At 42.1% G+C, this 21,301-nt stretch overlaps 1 protein-coding gene across 23 annotated transcripts in view; it reads left to right on the forward strand.

The window, feature by feature from the left end:
• The window catches only part of mef2aa (myocyte enhancer factor 2aa), a 218,775-nt gene that overhangs the window by 169,095 nt on the left and 28,379 nt on the right, over positions 1-21,301 (forward strand). For 7 of the 23 annotated variants that reach the window (XM_078530375.1, XM_078530374.1, XM_078530373.1 and 4 more), the window contains 3 exons: positions 2,687-2,824; positions 6,790-7,009; positions 13,140-13,193. In XM_078530375.1, coding sequence (XP_078386501.1) covers positions 2,687-2,824; positions 6,790-7,009; positions 13,140-13,193 — 412 coding nt within the window. Of the gene's footprint in view, positions 1-2,504; positions 2,637-2,686; positions 2,825-6,789; positions 7,010-13,139; positions 13,194-21,301 lie in introns of all 23 variants that reach the window. The other 16 variants (XM_078530382.1, XM_078530387.1, XM_078530383.1 and 13 more) reach the window with 7 other exon arrangements.

Here is a 21,301-nt window from a genome sequence, read left to right on the forward strand (position 1 = left end):
TGTGTGTTCATTGTTGATCCTGCACGTCGATCCTTCCAAATGATAGTCATGTCCCCAGGTTGTTTAAGACAATTTAAGAATTTTCTGCTAAAGTTCCTCCAACCTATCACAAATGATCAGACAAAACTCAAAGATGTAATTTATTTTCCTCAAAAAATTAGTCTTGCTGTCCATATGCTACGCCAGCCTTGTCCTTCAGAAATCCAATCGATATCTTCATGCCACTTCAAAATTCTTGTGCTCATTTTCAAATCTCTTCATGACATTGTCCCCGCCTCCCCATCCCTATAACATCCGAGGTCTCTGTGCGGCTTCGTTCTCAACGGTTGCTCACCCCTTATTTTAATCACTCCACCGTTGGCGGCCATGCTTTCAATTGCCCAGACAGCTATCTCTGGAATTCCGTCCCCAAACCTCTCCTTCACTCTACCTCTCTCTCATCTTAGAAGAAGTTCCTCAAAACCTATGGGCAGGATTTTATGTCGCGCGGGTGGGCGCGCACCTGACCCGATCGGGCGTAAAATCGTGCGAGAAGACGTCGGGTGAGCGCCCTGACATCATCCCGCGCTTGTGCGGTATTTTGCTTGGTTGGCGCATGCAAAAGGCGGAGGCGCGCGCACCGACAATTAAGCCCATTAACTGCGCAATTGTCTCTGATTTTTACATAGCCTGTCCAACCTTACAGTTGGCGGACGGGCAAATCAGCCAGGTGGACTTTGCATTTTTCATCAAGCCTCATCCAAGGGCGGGATGAGGTTTCCGTTATTAAATAAAGTCAAAATCAAAATCTGTGGACAGCATTTTTATCATCTATATGTTCAGGTGCCTGATTGTGATGCTTGGACGTTTTTTTTTCTGATTTTCAAAACTTTATTTCATGGTTTTTGGGCCTGCAGCTCCCTGAGACAGCTCTCTGCCTTTAGGGAGCTTTCTCTCAGCGCTCGCCCGCGCCCGTGTTGATTTCATCACCCACCCGCCCTCCCACCGCCACCACGGCAGCGCTGAGCTTTTCAGTGTGAGCTTCACACTGGCTGGTTGTTAATTGGCCAGCCGGCGTGAAATCGTGATCGAGGTCAGGGGGTCCGTTTCCTGGCCGATCCTGGTCCCGCCGATTGCGCCCACCCACCGAGCTGAAAATTCAGGCCAATATCTTTGACCAAGCTTTGGTCACCTATTCTAATCTCTTTATGTGGCTCAGTGCCAGATTTTAGTTGATAGAGCTCATGTGAAGCACCTTGCAATATTTTACCATATTACCAAATTATTGGTGCTAAATAAATACAAGTTTTTGTTGTTGAGGAATTGGAACAAAATGCTTCCACTGCCTCCTCTGGAATCTTTTTCTAAGTGTCCTAATTGTACATGTACTTACTACTTAAGGTGAGTTCTTTCTTAACTATAAATTATACCTGAACTGCTTTATCAAAGCAATAAAATATAATGGGTACGGCCTAGATTTTCCATCCATTCCTAGTGACTGGATGGGAAGATGAGTGACTTTCTGAATTTCTAAAGAGTTCTGGTATGCATTAAGACATTGAGAGGTAGAAGTTTGTCTTGGGACGTGGCACAAAAGCAGGCAGTGTCATATAGGTTGCCCCAATACACAACACCCAATATTCAGTTCCATTGACTTCAGTATACAGGACGTATAACTGGCACCTGATGTGATACTGCCCATTTCTCACTACCAACTCGAGGTGAATCTCTATTCCCAGAACTTTCAGAATAAAAGTTCTTAGCGTAAAACTTTTGCTTTCCTTTGGTTTCTAACCTCCTAACTCTCTAAATTGCATTTATGCATTATGACACCTACAAGTATGCTTCATCATGCACATAATTGGCTTAACATTTTGTTGTGACCTATTTTAATACTGTCAGTTTGCATTAAAAATGTATGATAATACAGTATTTCACCATGTGTAAAGAATTTTGCATACTGAAGGCAGGACTACCTCATTTCACCTCCAATGTATTTTGTCCCTTCCTCAAGTAGTGTGCGTTTAACATTTCCTTTCAACTCTGAACAATTTACTGAAACAATCCTGGATAGTAATTTAGTAGCAATTCACATTATGTGAAATGAGGGGAGCTGTGTAAATTAATTTGAATTTTAAATCTGCATACAGCTGCTATAATCTTCATGTATCTCATTAAAGGTGAATAACAATGAACTTCATCCTCCAGTTTCTTGACCCAAAATGAGTTCATGGTAGTAAAGCAGGCCTCCCATTTTAAATGATTGAGAAATAAGTATCTGTCAGTGTTGAAATGTGCAATCCTACAGCTTAGTTTTGGTGCAGTCATGCAGTTTTCTTCTTATTGATTGCAAAGGTGACTGCTCTTAGGCTTAGTTCCAGATTTATGAAGATGCCCACTAAGACTGGATAAGTTTTGGGGTGGTGTTGGGTGAGGGGCATCATACACTTTATATATCTAATCGGTGAATGGTTATTGTCATAGCAGGTCTGTAGTTGTGTGTGAATTTTCCAATTGTATTTCAGACCTTAAGAAAGAAAGGACATAATGACTGTGATAGCCCAGACCCAGATGATTCTTTTGAGCACAGTCCGCTCATGGAGGACAAATACAGAAAGCTTAATGAAGATAATGATGTAATGTTCAAGCGCTATGGTGTAAGTACCTTCATCTGGTATTCTTTGTGTTGATTCTTTAAATCTGCTAGGCACTTAACAAGAAAGAACACAGAGGCTGCGACAGTCCAGAGCCTGATTCATCATACGTGCTCACCCCACACACAGAGGAAAAATATAAAAAAATAAATGAAGAGTTTGATAACATGATGAGGAATCACAAACTCGCAGTAAGTAGATTTTGGCATGTGGTTCCTTTGCTTGAGAAGACATTGATTTCCTTGCTACCTGATTGCCTGCTCTTGACCGAAGAAGGCTGCATGAAGACAACTGAACAGAGCGTGAAGGAGCACCGATTGAGACCTAATTCACAAAACATGTACCTAATCTCATGAGCTGATTCAGAGCTAACTCATTTAAATTACCATGGCTGGAATGAATCACCCTTTTCATACTGTGTAATTTCAGTTATTGCACGCCTCTGGCATTATTATGATTTTCCATCTCACAACTCATTATCACTGTGATGTATAATAATGTGTCTGTGAATTAATGTACAGAATAATTCACTCTAACATTTGTAGTTTGAACATGGTGTGTGCCAAGCTGAACCATACTTTTGTTAAGGTGTTATGTGTTGCATTTGGACGAATGTGTATTTTTTTCCAATCACAACTGAAAATGTATGGAGCACCAGCCCATTTGAAGTATATAGTTTTGAAACTGCCCTTCAGATTAATCAGTAAATGATAAATTTAATTAATCAAATAAAAATAAAAGCCATTTTTGCAAAAGGCTCAACTTGTTCCATTGACTTCCTCCATATAAATCCCATTTGCTCAGGAGAGAATACATAATCAAGTATGAAACTGATTGTTAATAGAAGCAAATGCTTGAATTGTGTTTTTGGCATTTAAATGTTTTATTTACATGTTTGTATGTAAAACAGAACAAATTTTCCGTGGTATTGGCTGTGTTAATGTTTGATTAAAGGTGGTAGAAGAATATATTAAGTAGCCATTTTGAGCCAAGGTTGTGAAGGGTTTTAGGTAAGTTAAAGGTGCTAGCTGATCATGGGGCAAAATTTTAATATCTACATGATGAAATAATTGGTCTTGTTTTTGACAAATTTAAGCGCATCGTGCAATTTTATATCTTGTTTACCAAATTGTTTCTATTCAATTCTATTTTGCTTTTCTATGGCAAATGTAGGGTATGTCAATTATTGTCATTTTACTCTTACAACAGTAGGGGAGACTAAAAAGACCACGTGCGCACGTATCAACTCCCGAATCCAAATTGCACCTGACACCGTAAAATGGCTTCTGGTAGCGCAGCGGGTAGATGTACTAATATTGCAACGCAACACTATAGAGACCGGGACTTTCCTAGATTTGTTTCCCTCCTGAGCCAGAAAATCTAAGGGTAGGGGTGAGGGTGTTAAAATTGTTCCTAGCATGTGTGGAAACATTGGGTAAGGTTCTTAAATTCACATGTGGCTAGTAAGTGAGGATGTGGTTGGGCTCTGCCATGAGACCTGTTAACACTCACTGCCCTGGCCTGTGTTTGAGAAATAAATATTGGGCCCAGGTGCTTGTCTGGAAAACTGCACCCCTGCGTGAGTCACTTCCTCAGGGGAAGAGGAAACAATATCTGAGGGTTGGGAGTAAAATGACATCAAAGACAAGGGCATACTGATTTATAATAGCAAATTGCCAGATGCACTAGGGTGGGTGTTTTCTGCCTAGTAGATCCAGTATGAAATTTTATTTTGCATCATGCAACATGATTCCTCCAGAACCAAATTCTTGAAAGAATGTGATTAAAAATATCATGTAACAAAAAATTTACAGTTGTAATTACATGGAGATCAAATGTGGAGTATCCTAGCAAATTTATCATTGTTCGAATGTCAGATTTGTGTTTCCGTTCCTTTGACTGATGACTGCAAAACTAAAAGTAAATATGGCACAAACATGTTGGCAAAGCAAACTTGATTTTCATTTTTAACAATATGTTTAAATGCAATGCTTTGCCTTTTCAATCACTTTGGTGTTTTTTTTTAAAAATCCAGTGGATCATTTTATAATACTTCTTTAGTCCAGTACAAGAATTTTGTAATGAGAAGTTTGGGGCAGAATTATTCCAGCTCGTCACAACGGGAAACATGGTGGCCGGGCCCACTTTATTGTGGGAGAGGCTGCGCATCAGTCCCATGGGAAAACCTCCTGCGATTAAGTTAGAGGTGAGAGGCAATGAGCTGATAAATACGCTGCCGGCTCATAGTGGGATGTCAATTCGGCCCATCAACGAGCCAAATAACACCCATTATCCTTGAGCCCGCAGGAAATTTAGCGGCGGCTCAGGGATTAAATGGGAGTCACATGGCTCTCCCATGCTTCCCAAAGGCCACTCAACAAACCATGTCATGTTTGCCAACGGCCTACCGGGGGTGGGGGTTGGAGGGGATTCCTCATTGTCACGCACTTTGTGCTCAAATAAGGGGCCAGAAATCGAGAAGCGGGGTGCTGAAAGCTGCCCTGCCTCTGCACCTGTCTTCCCAGTTTCTCTGCCTCCCCCCCTCCCCCAACCCGGCAACCATGATTCCACCCCACCCACCTGTGTCCAGGGGCCCTGACAGGCACTTCATTTGATCGACCTCCTTCACGGAAACGACAGTGGGTTTCTACCACTGGTTCTCCAACTGGTAGGCGAGACCCCCATCGCCCACGTTAAATCCAGCCCTTGGTTCCAGAATTATGACTGCATCTATGACTTACTTTTAAATTGGAGTGTAACAACTGTTTCAAATTTCATTGCAAATTCTGAAAATACTGAGGAAAATTACTGCACGAGATTTTCACTATAAAATTTGCCTTCTGGCTGATCACAAATGGAAGTCCCAATGGATCTCCATATTCCTTTTGCTTTTTGAAAATAATTACAATTTGAAACTCGCACAAAATGTCACCATACAATGCATTTCATTATTACAAAGTTCTTGTTTGGTACCTGTCCTAGAATTTTAACTTCTCAATGTGTTGCCTGTCAAATGGTGTGTGCTAGCTAACATTTTTGTTTTTAACTCTGTACCATTTTTGAGAAGTGTGCTAATCTGAAAGCTTCAATAATGTATGTACTAATATCAAAGATTTTTTTATTCATTTTTGCTGATTTATACAGAATTTCATAGCATGCAAAGTATGGTTCTACTTTTAAATATTAACCTTATTTTAATGAGATGAATTTATCTAATCAATGTTCTTTGTGGAGGTTTTGCTGAGAAATCGATAATATCACAACTGGGAAAAATGTTATGTTCCTGGTTCCTTAACCACATATATACTGATATGAAAACTAGAGCATATTATTTGGCAAGTACTACATTTTAGGAAATAAATAGGTAGGCGATAACACCTGAAAAATAGTTGGTACAGTAATTAAATGCATTTTTTTTTTCATTTCTGTAGCTTAAGTTGGTGTTCACTTCTATTTGGCCTTGGTTGTCTGTGGTACATCAAAGTGCACCAGTGCAGGGGCTCATTTCTCCCACTGTTTTTGGATCAATAATTAAACATAATTATTATTCCAGCTTTCACATTTTAACGTGGTAAAATTAAGGAAAATAATTTAAAAAGAGAAAATACCTGTAGTTTCATCTAGAGCAATTTTTCCAATCCAGATTATTATGGAATAGATTTCCAGAGTCCCCATTGATGTAGCAGTACCTCAGCTGCTGCTACAGCATATTGCAAACTCATAGGATTGTTATCGCAAGTGTCAGTCCTCGACTTGTGAGAACTTAGAAAATTGGCCCCTGCATGTATAGATAGCCAATGCTTGTGAAATAGCAGAATGATGCGTTTTAACACTAGTTTAGGGAAGCATACAGCTAAACTGTTGCTATATTAACTATATTGGGTCCGGGGTAGCGGTTCTTGCAAGATTGGGCAAATGAAAGATGTAAGTTCTTTCCTTTATGCTCACTTGCGTAGGGTAGAGTTGGGATCCATACTCATTGTACCATTTTAGGATGTGCAAATGTGCGAATTTATTGTAAATGCTCGATTCCGTTGTACATTAAAGGCATTCAGCACATCCTAAACTCAATTAATCCCAGGACGTCTTTGCTATTTGTTTTATTGAAATAACATATATTAGCAATGAAGTAATGCATCTTTTGATTTCTTTGCAGCCTGGTTTGCCACCACAAAACTTCGCAATGCCGGTTGCAGTTCCAGTGAGCAACCCAAATACCCTAACCTACAGCCACCCAGGAAGCTCCCTCGTAACCCATTCATTGGTAACCACATCTCTAACCGATACCAGCATGCTTTCGCCTCCCCAAGCTACACTGCCCAGAAATGTTGTATCACCAGGTGCTCCACAGAGACCACCAAGTGCTGGTAATGCAGGTATTCTTGTATTTCTAACTATTGATGCAGTGTAGAAGGTGACTGCATAATTAGAAAGTTACCATGCAAAGGAATAGTTTTTTTAGATTGGGTGCTTATAAATAAATTAATTAGAAAGCTGGCATAACTGGAGTAACTTGATGGAATAGAAATAAGATTTAAGTTACCATAAATACCCCCAAATAATCAGCATTTTTCTAAAACTTATGGGGTAATTTTCACTATTCACACTTACGGTTTGGGAGCCTTACCCATTGACAGTGCATGTTGGAAGATTGGGCGTAAGCCACAGATGAATTTCCACCCATTATCTATCCAGAAAACTGCAGATGGTACACCCCTCATAGGTCCTCCCAGCTGGCAAGGCTACATACTGGAAAACAATCCCTTAAAGCCACATCCCTGACAGCACTGGAATTGCTTTTCAAAGTTTAGCAACAATCACTGGTGTAGTAGCAAAATTTGAGGTGCAGGAGCTGTAAGAAAATGCTGGCCATATCATTTCTAAATCTACCATTATGTTGTTTTCCTATGTATTAATCATTTGAGTCCCCAAATGTCAGTAAAACTATGCTTTCTAAGTGAAAATTGTTAGTGCCGGTAGGCATTTTATTCTGAACCACGTGGTATTTTGAATCATTACTCTTTAGCATAACTCGAATTTATTATCCAACAGTTTAATTACTTGATTCAAGCCCATTAAAACATGAATTACAGAAATCTTTACTTACTTCTGACTGGGGGATGGTATATAGAGGGACCACTGCTTTTCTTGATTTATACTGATAACCTAGACCTGGATGTACAGGGCACAATTTCAAAATTTGAAGATGATGCAAGACTTGGAAGTATTGTGAACTGTGAGGAGGATAGCGATAGACTTCAAGAGGATATAGACAGGTTGGTGGGCATTCACGTGGCAGATGAAATTTAATGTAGAGAAGTGTGAAGCGATACATTTTGGTCAGAAGAATGAGGAGAGTTGACATAAAATAAAGGGTACAATTCTAAAGGAAATGCAAGAGCAGAGGGATCTGGGTGTATATGTGTATAAATCATTGAAGGTGACAAGGCAGGTTGAGAAAGCGGATAATAAATTATACTAAATCCTGAGTTTTACCAATAGAGGCACAGAGTACAAAAGCAAGTAAGTTATGAACCTTCATAAAACTCTGGTTCAGCCTCAACAGGAAGGATGAAAAGGTTTTAGAAAGAGTGCAGAATAGTATTACGAGAATGTTGGAGAGAAGGTTGAGAGGAGATTTGTTGGACGTGCTCAAAATCATGAGGGGTCTGGCTCGAGTAAATGGGGAGAAACTGTTCCTATCGGCGGAAGGTCGCGAACCCTAAGGTGATTAACAAAAGAAGCAGAGGCGACATGAGGAAAAACTTTTTTTATGCAGCAAGTGGTTTGGGTCTGGAATGCACTGCCTGAGCTTGTGGTGGAGACAGATTCAATTGCAATTTTCAAAAGGGAACTGGATAATTATCTGAAGAGCAAAGGTTTTACAGGGCTACAGAGAAAAGGTGGCGGAGTGGGACTGACTGAGTTGCTGTTGCAGAGAACCGACACTGAGACAGTGTGCTAAATGGCCTCCTTTTGTGCTGTAACCGGTCTATGATTCTAGTATAGATACATTCAAGGAACTTGATAAACGCATGAGGAAGATAGAAGCTGAAGGTTACCCTGATAGTGTAATCAAGAAGAGTGGGAGGAGGCTTGTGTGGAACATAAACAGTAGCATAGATGGGGTGGGCCAAATGGCCTGTTTCTGTACTGTAAAATCCATGTGAAACTCCAGCAGGAAATACAAACACTATCCTGCATTTCACGTCCTCAGGCCATCACAGCCAAGGAATTAATGTTCAGTAAACAAATGCAGCAGGGTGTATGGGAATATTGATGCCGCTTTAATCCGAGGAACCTTGAGCTTCAAAGACCCTGAAATGCCTGTATATAAGGAAGCTGTGTGCAGGGAGTTGTAAAGTCTGTAATTTTTTACAGTCAGGAAGCTATGCAGGAAGGTTACTGCTGTTGCTGCTGCTGCACAGTGACTCAGAGACATTCAGCAGCAGCAGTGTGAGGCCTGGGACCCTGGGCCTGGCCTTCCCTCCGCCACCTCTTAACCTCCAAAGGCTCTGGATTCACAGCCGCGCCACAAGCTCCGGACATTCCGGCCAACTCTTACCGCCTGGCCTGAACTCAAACTCCAGGAACTCATGGCCAAGCTTGCCCTTGTGCCCCACATAATAACACAGGTCAAATTCATTCAACATGGTCCCTGCGCCAGCCATCTCTGTGTCACAAGTCATGCAGCTCCAGGTGGTTGCGAGAGGATTTTCCTCCAGTTCTGATTGTTGCCATCGATGACCCAAACCCCCCCGCTGCATGTGTTACTCCTGGAAACAAGTAGCTTCAATATTGGAGGCAGTGAGGATTAAAATCAACACCCAATCTTAACAGATTGAAAATCCAGTCAGACAATTAGTGGAGTGGATTCCACTGAGATCAGTGGAAAGAAAGATCAAGTAGGGCAAATGTCAAAGCCCCAAACCCAAGATATACGAGCAGCTAAGAAAGGTGAGTCAGAGAGCAGGTATCAGAGATAGATACCGGCGGTCATTCAAGCAAGAGACATAATACCAGAGACAGGACTTAACTTCTGTAGAAAGTGCAGCCGGAATTCGAATCAGTTGCTTGCTGCTGCTTAGAGTTGCTTTGTGAAAAAAATAAATAAAAGCTGAAAGTATAAGGCACATGATCTGGTGTGTAACAAGTGTCTACAGTAACACTGCATCGTATCTCCGTCCATACTGCTTTAAATACCTATATATCAAGATTGCTCAGTTTAACAGCATTGTAAAAATATTTCTGAAGACTTTCTATGGTTAATATTTCTAATACAGCTCTCAGTACGTGTATTTATGATTTCACTAAGAATACTGACCAAAGGCAATAAAAGCCATAGTCATTTATGGCACAGAAGGAGGCCATTCAGCCCACTGAGTCCATGTTGGCTCTCCTTGGAGCAAACAAGTGAGTCCCATCCCCTTACTCTATTCCCACATTCTGTAAGTTTATTTCCTTTGCGTACCCATCCAGTTTTATTTTGAAATCATTTAATTGTCTCTGCTTCCACCACCCTTGTCAGCGGCGAGTTCCAGGACATTACCACTCGCTGCATAAAAAAGTTCTTCCCCATATTCCCCCCGTATCATTTGCCCAAAACTTTATGTCTGTGTCCCCTAGTCTTTCTACCATATACTAATGGGAACAGCTTTACCTTGTCTATCTTCTCCAAACCTGTTTTAACTTGTACACCCATTGAACTCCATGAACGCTACCTACAACATCACTGCGCATGGGAGCTGACTTGCTCTGTTTGCTAAGTGATTTCTTACTGAATTGCTTTATTTTCAAAGGGAGGAGGATTTCCAGCAGTAATATCATAAAACAGAATTGAAAGGCTGAATCGTCAAATTAATTCACAGACCTTGGGTAGAATCTTGCCCTTGTTGGGCGGGCGGGGGTGGGCGAGAAGCCGATCACTGCCTGTGATCGGGGACGATAAGCTGGCGGGCCAACTAAGGCGCACCCAACGTTCAGCGCTGCCTGTGCAGGCCGGGGGCAAGGAGCACAGAGCTGCCTCAGGGAGATGAAGAGTTATATTAAAAAAAAATTAAAAATGTAACAAGACATGTCCTGTCATGTGACCCTGTCACATGAGCAGGGACGTGATATTAATTAAGTTTTAAAAAAAAATTTATTTTATTTTAATTTACTTTAGGAAACCTCATCCCGCCCGTGGATGAGGTTTCCTAAAAAGTGCAAAGGGGGCGGGCAGCGAAAAATTCTATTTAACTGATCATTTTATGGCCTTAACAGGCCTTTTAATTGTCGGTGGGCATGCTGCCGACTTCGCGCACCCACCGAACGAGATATCGCGTGACTGTGTGTTGATGTCGGGACGCTCGCCCGACATCAACGGTGCGTCGTCATACACTCAAGCGGGTTGGGCTAAAAATTTTGCCCATCGACAATCAGCAACATGGAGCAGAATTTTCGGGTCAGTGGGCGGGGGCAAAGCATCACCGCCTGTCATTTAGGTTGTCAGTTTGGCGGGCGCGCAGCCGAACTGTCAAAAGGCCTCTTAAGGCCATTAAGAAAGTAATTAAAGTTGTTAATAATGCTGCCCATCCAACCTTAAGGCTGGCAGGCAGGCAAAGAGCCCAGGCAGCCTTTGCATTTTTCATGAAACCTCATCCATGGGTGCGATGAGGTTTCATGAAGGGTTTATTAATTAAATAAATTTTTTTGAAAAAATTAATGGACATGTCCCAGCTCAAGTGACAGTTTCACATGAGATGACGTGTCCTTAAAAGTTTTTTTTTTTCAGAAGTGTTTCAGAACTTTAACAAATGTCCCTGAGGCACAGGGAGCGCAGGCCCCAACTCAGGGAATCCACCCTCCCCCGCCCGCACAGCGCTTCCGGGTGTGCATCACGCTGAGCGGGCCTTAATTGGCCCGCCCGCATAAAATGGCGGCGCGCACCCAATTGGGGGCGCTGCTCGGGTTTGCACTCGCTCCCACCCGCCCCCGCACAACCCCCCGACGTGGGGGTGGGGGGAGGGAATTCAGCCCATGATATCAAATTTGAAATTCTCACCCTTGTGTTGAAATTCCTCTATTGCCTCACCCCAATCTCTGGTTCAAGCCCCACTACAGACTAGAGTGTAGTACCAAGGGAGTTGCTGCATCATCAAAGATGCTAGGGTAGGTATCCGTTTGCATGCACCACTACACAGACTTAACTTGAGTCACTGGAACAGGCAGCATCTTAGGCCGGTACCTACACATTCTTCAATTATGTTAATGAAGAAAGCTGCACATACCATGTAGGCAGCAGGACATGCACTGCCTGGCCGCTCCCAAGAATTGATGTAAATCTACATAGCGCCACTGTCCTCAATCACGATCAAAAAAGTAGATTATTTGGTCATTCATTTGTTGTTTGTTGGACCTTGTGCACAAATCAGCTTCCATATTTGTCTACTCAGCAACAATGACAGGGGTGACAGTGGCGTCGTGGTTATGTCACTGGATTAGTAATCCAGAGGCCCAAGCTAATGCTTTGGGCACATGGGTTCAAATCCCACCACGGCAGCTGGTAGAATTTAAATTCAAAAATATAAAGCTAGTATCAGTAATGTCAACTATCACTGATTGTCCTAAACTCTCATCTCATTCACTAACGTCCTTTAGGGAAAGAAATCTGCCATTCTTACTCCATCTGGCCTACTCGAGACTCCAGACCCACAGCAGTCGGACCCTTAATTGCCTCTGAAATGGCCTAGCAAGCCTTTTAGTTCACCGGTAATTAGGGATGGGCAACAAATGCTGGCTTTGCCAGCAATGCCCATGTCCCACGAAAGAAAGAAAATGACGGCGCTTCAAAAGTACCATTGGACACCATAAGGATGTGATAGGATTCTAAATAAATGCAATTTAAGTTCCTTTCTAAGTAAAGGTTTGAGGTTTTTAAATTAAAACACCAGATGTTTATTACAGGCTTATATTAGAGTTTTAAATTGATGAACTTGACAAACTTTTCAAATTTTTAATATATATTACGTAATACAGTTTTAAAAGTAAAAGATTACATGCTATACCATACGGATTAAATAGATAACCATCGTGGTATTTTGTGGTTTTAATTTCCTTCCACAAGTGCAGTCAATTTATGGTGGTTTCATCCAAATAAGCTGTGTGAACAAAGCATGGACACGTGTAGCAGCCACTCTGTAGTACATGCATCCTGATGTATCGCTGTAATCTGTTAGTGAATATTCTGTTTGGCTAGTTTTCTTATACATATTCTTCAACATGTATCATTATCTTTGAAGATTCGATGAAGTATTAGTTTGCTAAAATGCCGCAAATTTAATATGCAACTTTAAAAAGCCTTATTCTAATTATTTCGCAAATAATTTATTTTTGGTGAAAAATCCATTTTTTAAAAATGTGATTTATTTTTTTATTTATTTTGGACCAGTTTTATTACTAATACATTGAGAATGTTTTTCTGATGCCTTAGATTTAAAACTGGATCTGTCCTCTGTTTTATTTTAGGTGGAATGATGGGTGACCTTACAATGCCAAATGGTGCAGGCACCAGCCCTGTGGGTAAGCAAGAAATCTGGCATAGACTCAATACTTCAGGCTTTGTTTAACCTGGTGTCACTAGAAATAAGAAATTAATGCTATTGTGCTCTGGGGAAAAATTTTCCCCACCGTTGGTGGGGGTGGGGGGAGGATGTGCAGGAGTGCGGGTGGGCGTGACTCCGATTGGCGCCCCCAGTCAGGGGGAGGTCGTGCTGCCATTTTATGTGGGTGGGCTAATTAAGGCCCACCCAACGTGATGTCTGCCAGGAAGCGCTATGCGTTCCCTGTGCGGACAGGGGGAGATTCCCTCAGCCGGGAGTGCGCTGTTTCGCGCATGCGCACAAAAGAGCGCACAGATCTCCCTGAGACTAAGTGCTACCTCGGGGAGATCGGCTCCCATTTAAAACTTTTATTAAAAAAATTTCCCTGCCATGTCCCCTCACGTGACACTGTCACATGAGTTGGGACATTTCCATAAGTTTTATTGAAACCTTTCTTAAACATTTAAATACCCTCATGAAACCTCATCCCGCCCGTGGATGAGGTTTCATGCTTTTTCTGAAGCCCGCCAGGGCTCCCGGCCTGCCCGCCAACCTTAAGGTTGGACGGGCATGTCCTTCAAACGACCTTAATTACTTTCTCAATGACCTCAATAGGCTGTTGACAGGTCGGCGGGCGCGCAGCTGACTTGGCTGCGCCCCCGCCGACCTGAAAATGGAAATGACACAAGGTGACATCAGGAGTTCCACCCGACGTCACCTCGTGTCATTTTACGTGTCAAGACCCTGCCCCTGGAGTACGTATCAACTTTGTACGATAGTGTTACATGGGTTATAGCAAGTTGGTAGCCTGTTTTTACATCTTTCCTGATTTTAATTTATATTGACTTTGACTGGAGGATGTTTAAAATGGGCTGTCGATTTTGCTATCGCCCCTTTTACACTTTTGTGCAAAGTTGATATGGAATCTTGCTCATCCTTTCAACTTCAACTTACCAACAGGAGTCGGCCAGTATCTTACAGGGGACTCGTCACCAAGAAACTTTCCTTTTAAAGAAATTTATGCTATTGCGGTGCCATCTTGGTCAGGTAATCTTCAGTCTACTTTCTGGCAAATTTGCCATGTTCAGCACAGTTTCCTTGGCACTATTTTTCTCCTGTTCTCCATAGCAAGGCTGGCTCTTTTCCATATCCATCAGGACAAATCTGTTCATTGTCATTCATCATTTACTTTTGCTCATTGTTACCAAAAGACAAAATCTCCGAGAATATCCCTTCAATCCTTTTTCATTTTTGATCAGCCTTCAAAAACTTTTAATGGAAATACACATTTGCCTGGCCTCCAATGCCATGTCCTGCACTGGTACAACCCTCTGAAAAATAGATAAGTACAAAAATAACTGAAGCTTTGAAATGATGCTGCTGTGGAATCCTGTTTGGCTGCTTGTAGCTAGTGTAGAAATTGTTGCAATTAACATTCCTTTTACTGATTAAGCCTTTTGTATTTTTTTTTGTAAACATGGGGTAGAATTTTCCACTTGATGTGCGGGCGGACGCCCCGACATGCTCGAGCATGAAATAGCGCACGATGATGTCGGGTAAGCTTCCCGACGCCATCATGCACTCGCGCGATATTTCAGTCGGCAGGCGCGCGCGAGTCGGCAATGCACCTGCCGACAATTAGGAGGCCTGTGAAGGCCATTAAAGAATCAATTGATGGTGATTTTTCGCTGTCTGTCCAACGTCACAGTTGGCGGGCGGGCGAATCTGCCAGGCGGACTTTGCCTTTTTGAAACGCCATCCAAGGGCGGGGATGAAGTTTCCGCTGTTAATTATTTTTTTTAAAGTTTTGACAGAATTTTCATCATCTATGTTCTCATTTGAGGAAATCTGATGTATGGACATTTTTTTCTGCTGCCTCCGCCCCGTTAGTGCTGAGCCTTTCAGCATGCGTTTCACCCTGGCTGGCCGTTAATTGGCTACGAGGTGCCTGATCAGGAGGGCACCTCTCTCTGAACACACCCCCTTCCCTGGAGCCAGCTATTACTGCGCAGCCTCCCTGCCACCAGTGATGGCAGGGTGAGGCCTTTCAATAGCTATTACTTGGCCACTTTAGGGCCCTGGTTGGCCTCTGGACAGGGAGGCCATCCTCGACTTATCCCACCCTGACTTTAAGCGAGAGGAATCAGGAAGGCGACGGATCCTCTGCCTTTCCTCCCAATTGTGCGGCCACCCCCTCCCCCATACTCCTCCCAGACTCATTCCGGGGGTGGCTGGGGTTGCATCATTAAATTCCACCCAATGATTCAGCAGCAGTTCCCTGTACTGAGCGATCTTGTCCTATTATATCCAAAAGTTGTACCTTTCCAGCATCCTTTCATGTGAAATTCCCGTGACCTGAAGATTAACAGTTGGCCTACTTACAGTAATCTCTTAATTGGATTCAATGTAATCTTGTAGTACACCATCTCCTCCATTTTTACAATACCAAGCATTAAATACACCAGATTTACAGGCCCAATTTGTAACCTCCCTTTCCCTTCAAACACCTTGGACATGTTGACACCCAAATCTGTGACTTATCTTTCCGCAACTCATGTTTAAATCTGTGCACGAATTGGGCTTCCTTCCCATGCCAACCATCAATATTAGCTCTAGCAGTTCCTAGCTTTGTTTATGCTGCAGTTTTGGGTACTGAGTCACTCAGTGACTCGGCAGAACTTCCTGTATGCTGATCTAGTCCCGCCTCCCTCCCTGGCTGTTGAATCAGACTAAATTGGACTACTGGCAGCCTCTTGTGATCTATTTCACCCCAAGCTGAGTTTCTGATCCCTTTTCCTCCCCACCAGTAAGACCACCTATTTTGTAATCATAGCATGGCCCACCTCTGCCCTACCTCAACCCGTCCGTTTTCAAAACCACATTCATGCCTTTTTCACCTCCAAATCTGGCTATTTGAATGCTCTCCTGGTTAGCCTCCCATCCTCCACCTTTCATAAGCTTCAACTGATCCAAAACTCTGGTGCCCTTAGGCTCATTTGTTCGTTGTCACCATTCCCTTACTGGGGCTGTTGGCATCGTCTTGCTTCACCTTTGGTTTTCTTCAAGCCTCCCTCAGTCTATGTCGCAATGCAATTCACCCATCCAATTTTTATTCTTCCTCTCCTGGTTTTATCCTCAGTCTCTCCTTCAATTGCTGCCGGGACGAAGCTGCCAGGACCTCGTTTCCAAAGTCCGTACTTGGCTATCTTTCGCTCTCCAGTTGTACCTAGCAACCCTTTTGATTCCTGAACTCCCATATTGATCTAACTCACTCGTTTGTCTTCCTGTCCATCCAGCTGGTTCTGAGCATCCTCCGACATACCCACACTTCAAAAGTTGTTAACCTCCTCTCATCCTCTTTCTTCAGGGTCCAACTCTCACATCCATAGAGTGCAACACATCACACTAGTGACTGTACTAGATGTTTTTTCAACTTCCAGATGCTACTTAAGACACTGGTCTCAACTCTTGCCGTAGCTAACCTAATCTGGATTTCATTCTTGGATGTAACTTGGCGTTTATCATTGAGCCAAGGTACTTGAATTTGTCCACTGCGTCTTGATGTCTCCAATCTTGACTTTTCCATTGCCATTTCGAGCCATAACTTTGGACTGTACAGACTCACTGTGTCTTTTGATTAGGCCTGCCATAGCCTCTAGCTCTTCCTTTGTTCTGGCTATGAGTGTGGTGTCACCTGCATACCTGAGATTCCATATGTTATGATCTCCTGTGATGCAGCCACATCTCACTGATAACTCATCATCCTGCATTATCTTCTCTCCCACAGAACTAAACAGCATGGATGACAGAAGACACCCCTGCCTGACTCCCTTCTCAAACAAGAATTTGTTTGTGTGCTCATCATGCACTCTGATGACTCCTGAAACATTTTCTTTTTATTCATTCATGGGATGTGGGCATTGTTGGCTAGGCTAGCCTTTATTGCCCTTGAGAAGGTGGTGATGAGCTGCCTTCTTGAACTGCTGCAGTCCATGTGGTGTAGGCACAGCCCCCATGCTGTTATGTAGGGAGTTCCAGAATTTTGACCCAGTGATAGTGAAGGAATGGCTTTATATTTCCAAGTCAAGTAGCTTGGAGGGGAACGTCCTGGTGGAGGTGTTCCCATGTGCCTGCTGCCCTTTTCCTTCTTGATGGTAGTGGTCATGGGTTTGGAAGGTGCTGTCTAAGGGGGCTTGGTGAGTTCCTTTTCATTGCATCCTGGAGATGGTGCACACTGTTGCCACTGTGTGTCGGTGGTAGTGGGAGTGAATATTTGTGGATGGGGTGCCAATCAAGTGGGCTTTGTCCTAGATGGTGTCAAGCTTCTTGAGTATTGTTGGAGCTACACTAATTCAGGCAAGTGGAGAGTATTCCATCACACTCCTGACTTGTGCCTTGTAGATGGTGGACAGACTATACATTTCTGTATACAAGATGTTTGGATGTCCATGAGTTTCCTACAAATATCTATCCTTATAAGTTTCCCTCATGCATCCATTACCAGTATAATTGAACAAACAAATCTGATCTAAAATATAAAGGACCTTTTGATCTCTTGAGCAGTGGTTGCCATCTAAACTGTAATTTGTCCAAATCGACATGTGAACACTGTCCAAGGAAGTCCCTGGAAAATTAAGTTGTTGAGCACACCAAATGTTGACATGAACCATCAGCCACTGAGGTATTCAAAGGTAACTGCAGTGAAATAATCTTACCTTGCACATAAAGGCAAAGCTGGCATTACCCTGCCAATGTCCTGCATGTAGAATTTGTTCAGATAATGAATGTGGGTGCCACATACTGAACTTTGGCTTTTCATAAAATGATACCCAAAGCAACCTTTTAAATTTGTATCATCAATTCAATTTGATTTGCCAAGTAGTGAACCATTTTTATGAATACATTAATAAATAGATCTCTAATTGCAGTGAGAAAGAAACCTACCCATATAAATCATTGGAGAAGAGCTTTTGGTTTATTGGGGAGCTAGGAAGAGAGACTGTGCATCATTGTGATTTAAGTTTTTACAACTGAATTTTACACTTGGCATCCTTAGCCACCTTTGTCAAGGATTTTTTTTTCTGAAAAATGTACTCATTTGCAGGTGGTCTAAGAATTTAATGTGTGCAATTGGTTGGACCCAAGTTGTTTTAGAAATGCTATTGATTTAAAATCGTGTTTGGCTGGTTGTTGCTGCTGTGCTATACCAGTGAAGCCTACTTGCCTGATGAAAGTATTTGGCATCTAAGGTGTGTCCATTGACAATATTGTTGCTCAGGGCATATTAACTCCACCACTGACATCTGAAATAAACCTGGGCCAAAGGGAGTCAATATCAGTATGATCTTACACAACAAGCATAACTGCAAGTGGGTTCAAGGCCATCGGAGTGTGTTGGATGTCTGACACCCAATGCCCATCTGATTATTAAACACATATGCCCTAATAACTGGTTGTTCTTCCTGAAAAGTTACCCAAGGACACTGTCTATCTTTGGAGGAGGGTTTGATGTCTTCCATTTGGCGTTATGTGATCATTAAAAAAAAAGTCACATTGTAAGGAACTAATCATGAAGGTTGGTGCTTTTTTAGGTAAATGACAGATGGCGCATGTTCTATAATTAGAATATTTGCAGAGTGACATTTAGCAGATCAGCAAAGTTTTTGAGAATGGCACTTGGAATCTAACATTTATTTTTTTGATCACTTAATGTGGTTATTCAGTAAAATCTGAGCAATTGCTGTATTCCATAGTGCTAAACTTTGAGTACTCTGCAAATCGCATTAAATGAAACTCGTTAGGTTTTACAAATCTAAATTTAACAAGCTGAGGATTGCATCTCGAACAAGTAATAAACTTGATTTAAAAATGAGTTTGAACCAAAATTGTATAATGTAAGTTGACTGGCTATGTGTGTTCTCGGCTAGCAAGTGATGGGAATAGGGTCTGAGTGTACTGAAACAAGGCTGGTGCATAGAAATTCCTCTTTACACTTGTACCCAATTGATCGGTACAGTTCATCTAAGTACTAGTGAGCTAATCAAAAGTCTATTGCATACAAAAAAAGCAGGGTGAAAAGTTTACAATGCATTTAAGCAGCTGTGGAACTGATGGCATGTCACTACAATAAAAAGAAAGTGGCACAACTGAAAGTTTGTATCACGCCAGCTCTCCATTTACTTTTTCTCTAAAGGTTGAGCCTTTACAACTCACTGTGTTAATCTTTATGCTCTAATAATGCTGGAGTTAAATTTACAGCATAAAGAGGGCTAAAGTCACTCCTTATGGGGTTTGCCATTATATAGTTAATTGTGCACATTGTCCTACCATTAGAAGATAACATTGCTACAAATAAACATACCAGTATAGCTTAATATGCTAGGGTATTTTCCTAAAACACTCAACAGAATTTGCTTTACTCAGATGATAGTTTCAAATTTGTGTTAAATAATACCAAACCTTGTATTGATTGCAAAGCCAGTAACATGTAAGCTGAGCAGAACTTCTGAACATCCAGCAAGCATTTTGACTATGTCATACCATTAAGCTCCTGGTACACAATAACCTGCCAGCTAACTGGGCCTGTTATGTGCTACGTGAAATGGAACAGCAGGTGCAGATTAAGGATGAATCCGGGAATTGAGACCCAGCGAGGCCTTGATGGATCATCAGCTGTTGTTTTTACCTTTAGAGTGAACAGGAAGGCAGCTCTTGAAAGAGCACAGTGTGTCAGCAGGGATGTCAGTTTCACATTCTTGGCATGCTTGTTGTTTGTTGCCAGTGCTGTTGGGAAATAGACCCCCCACCCTCTTCTCTGGAAATCAATCTTGTGATTTAAAGAGAAAGAAAGTTGAGTAGATGACCTTATACTCTGAATGGTTTATAATTTCTATATTGTAAAATCTCCCTGTTAAAGTGCAGAAATGGTTAAAATGTAACTTTATTTGTTACTTTATACATCAAAAAATACACACAAACCTAGAAATTCGTTGACCCTTGCCCGTTTTACAGGCATAGATGCCTAAGCATCAAATATGGTAGGTGACACGAGCATATGTATTCCAAGCCGAAAGTGTGGCGTCCGCTCCTGGACAAAGTGCTTTAAGGAGGCCTGACACTTCTTTGAGGCCCTCTAACTGAAATTAGACTGCTCTGAACACAGCCAGCACTGGGCTTGTTGCATTCAGGCTAACCAGGTCTCCATGTGTCTTAAAAAGTACTGCTTGTGAAGGCTGCCAACAAAATGGTGGCTCTGACTCGCACTGATCGCAACACTGTCCCCGAAGCCAGGATTAACTTTGGCCTCGTGAAACTTTGGATCTGACTTTGGTCAGCATATTGGCCTCTTCGGCTCCTCTGGAGTATGCTGATGAGGCTCTGAGCCTCATTTTCGATGGACCTTGTGCTCCTGGCTGCTAGTGTGCTACCTGTTTCAGGCACAAAAAATAAGCTGAAACGTTCCATTGTTTATAAAGCTGAAATTCCAGTGTTTGTTTATTTTTTGTCAAAAAAAGTAACAATTTCTTTTTGTAACACTTGAAGTGCTCTTTTAGCTGTAACTTGAATATTGCAGGCCCTGAGTAAATATAGTAAACAAGCGAATCTCATTAACACAATCCGAATTACTCCAATTTTACGTTGCTGGAGATGTTGACATTGAGGTGAGCAGATTAGATCCTGCTGCATTTAAATTTTCAGGTAACCGATATTTTCCAAAATGGATTTTCCTTGCTACTATTTTCAAAGAGTAGGATTGTTACACCCCAGCACAGATCCCAGTTACAGCCAGTCACATCAGCATATGTGAACATATAGCAAAAGATGAAATGTCTACCGAGGAGGCAGTGAGCAGAAACCTGAGAAGGAAATATTTGGGGTTTTTTTTTGAAGAAAGCAAATTACTGGATAGATTTCACCAATGTGCTTTCTTGTGAAATTGTCTAATTTTGTATAATTAATGATGGTATTAAATTTCCCAGTTGCCCCTTCAACCTGCACTCCCTACTCCTGCCCCCCCCCACCCCCGCCCCCATCCCTGCCCATGTATCCTTGGGACATGTATGACCTTTAGTTTGGTAAAATTCATCC

The sequence above is a fragment of the Cetorhinus maximus genome, chromosome 26 (genome assembly GCF_964194155.1).
Source record: "Cetorhinus maximus chromosome 26, sCetMax3.hap1.1, whole genome shotgun sequence".
Taxonomy (NCBI): Eukaryota; Metazoa; Chordata; class Chondrichthyes; order Lamniformes; family Cetorhinidae; genus Cetorhinus; species Cetorhinus maximus.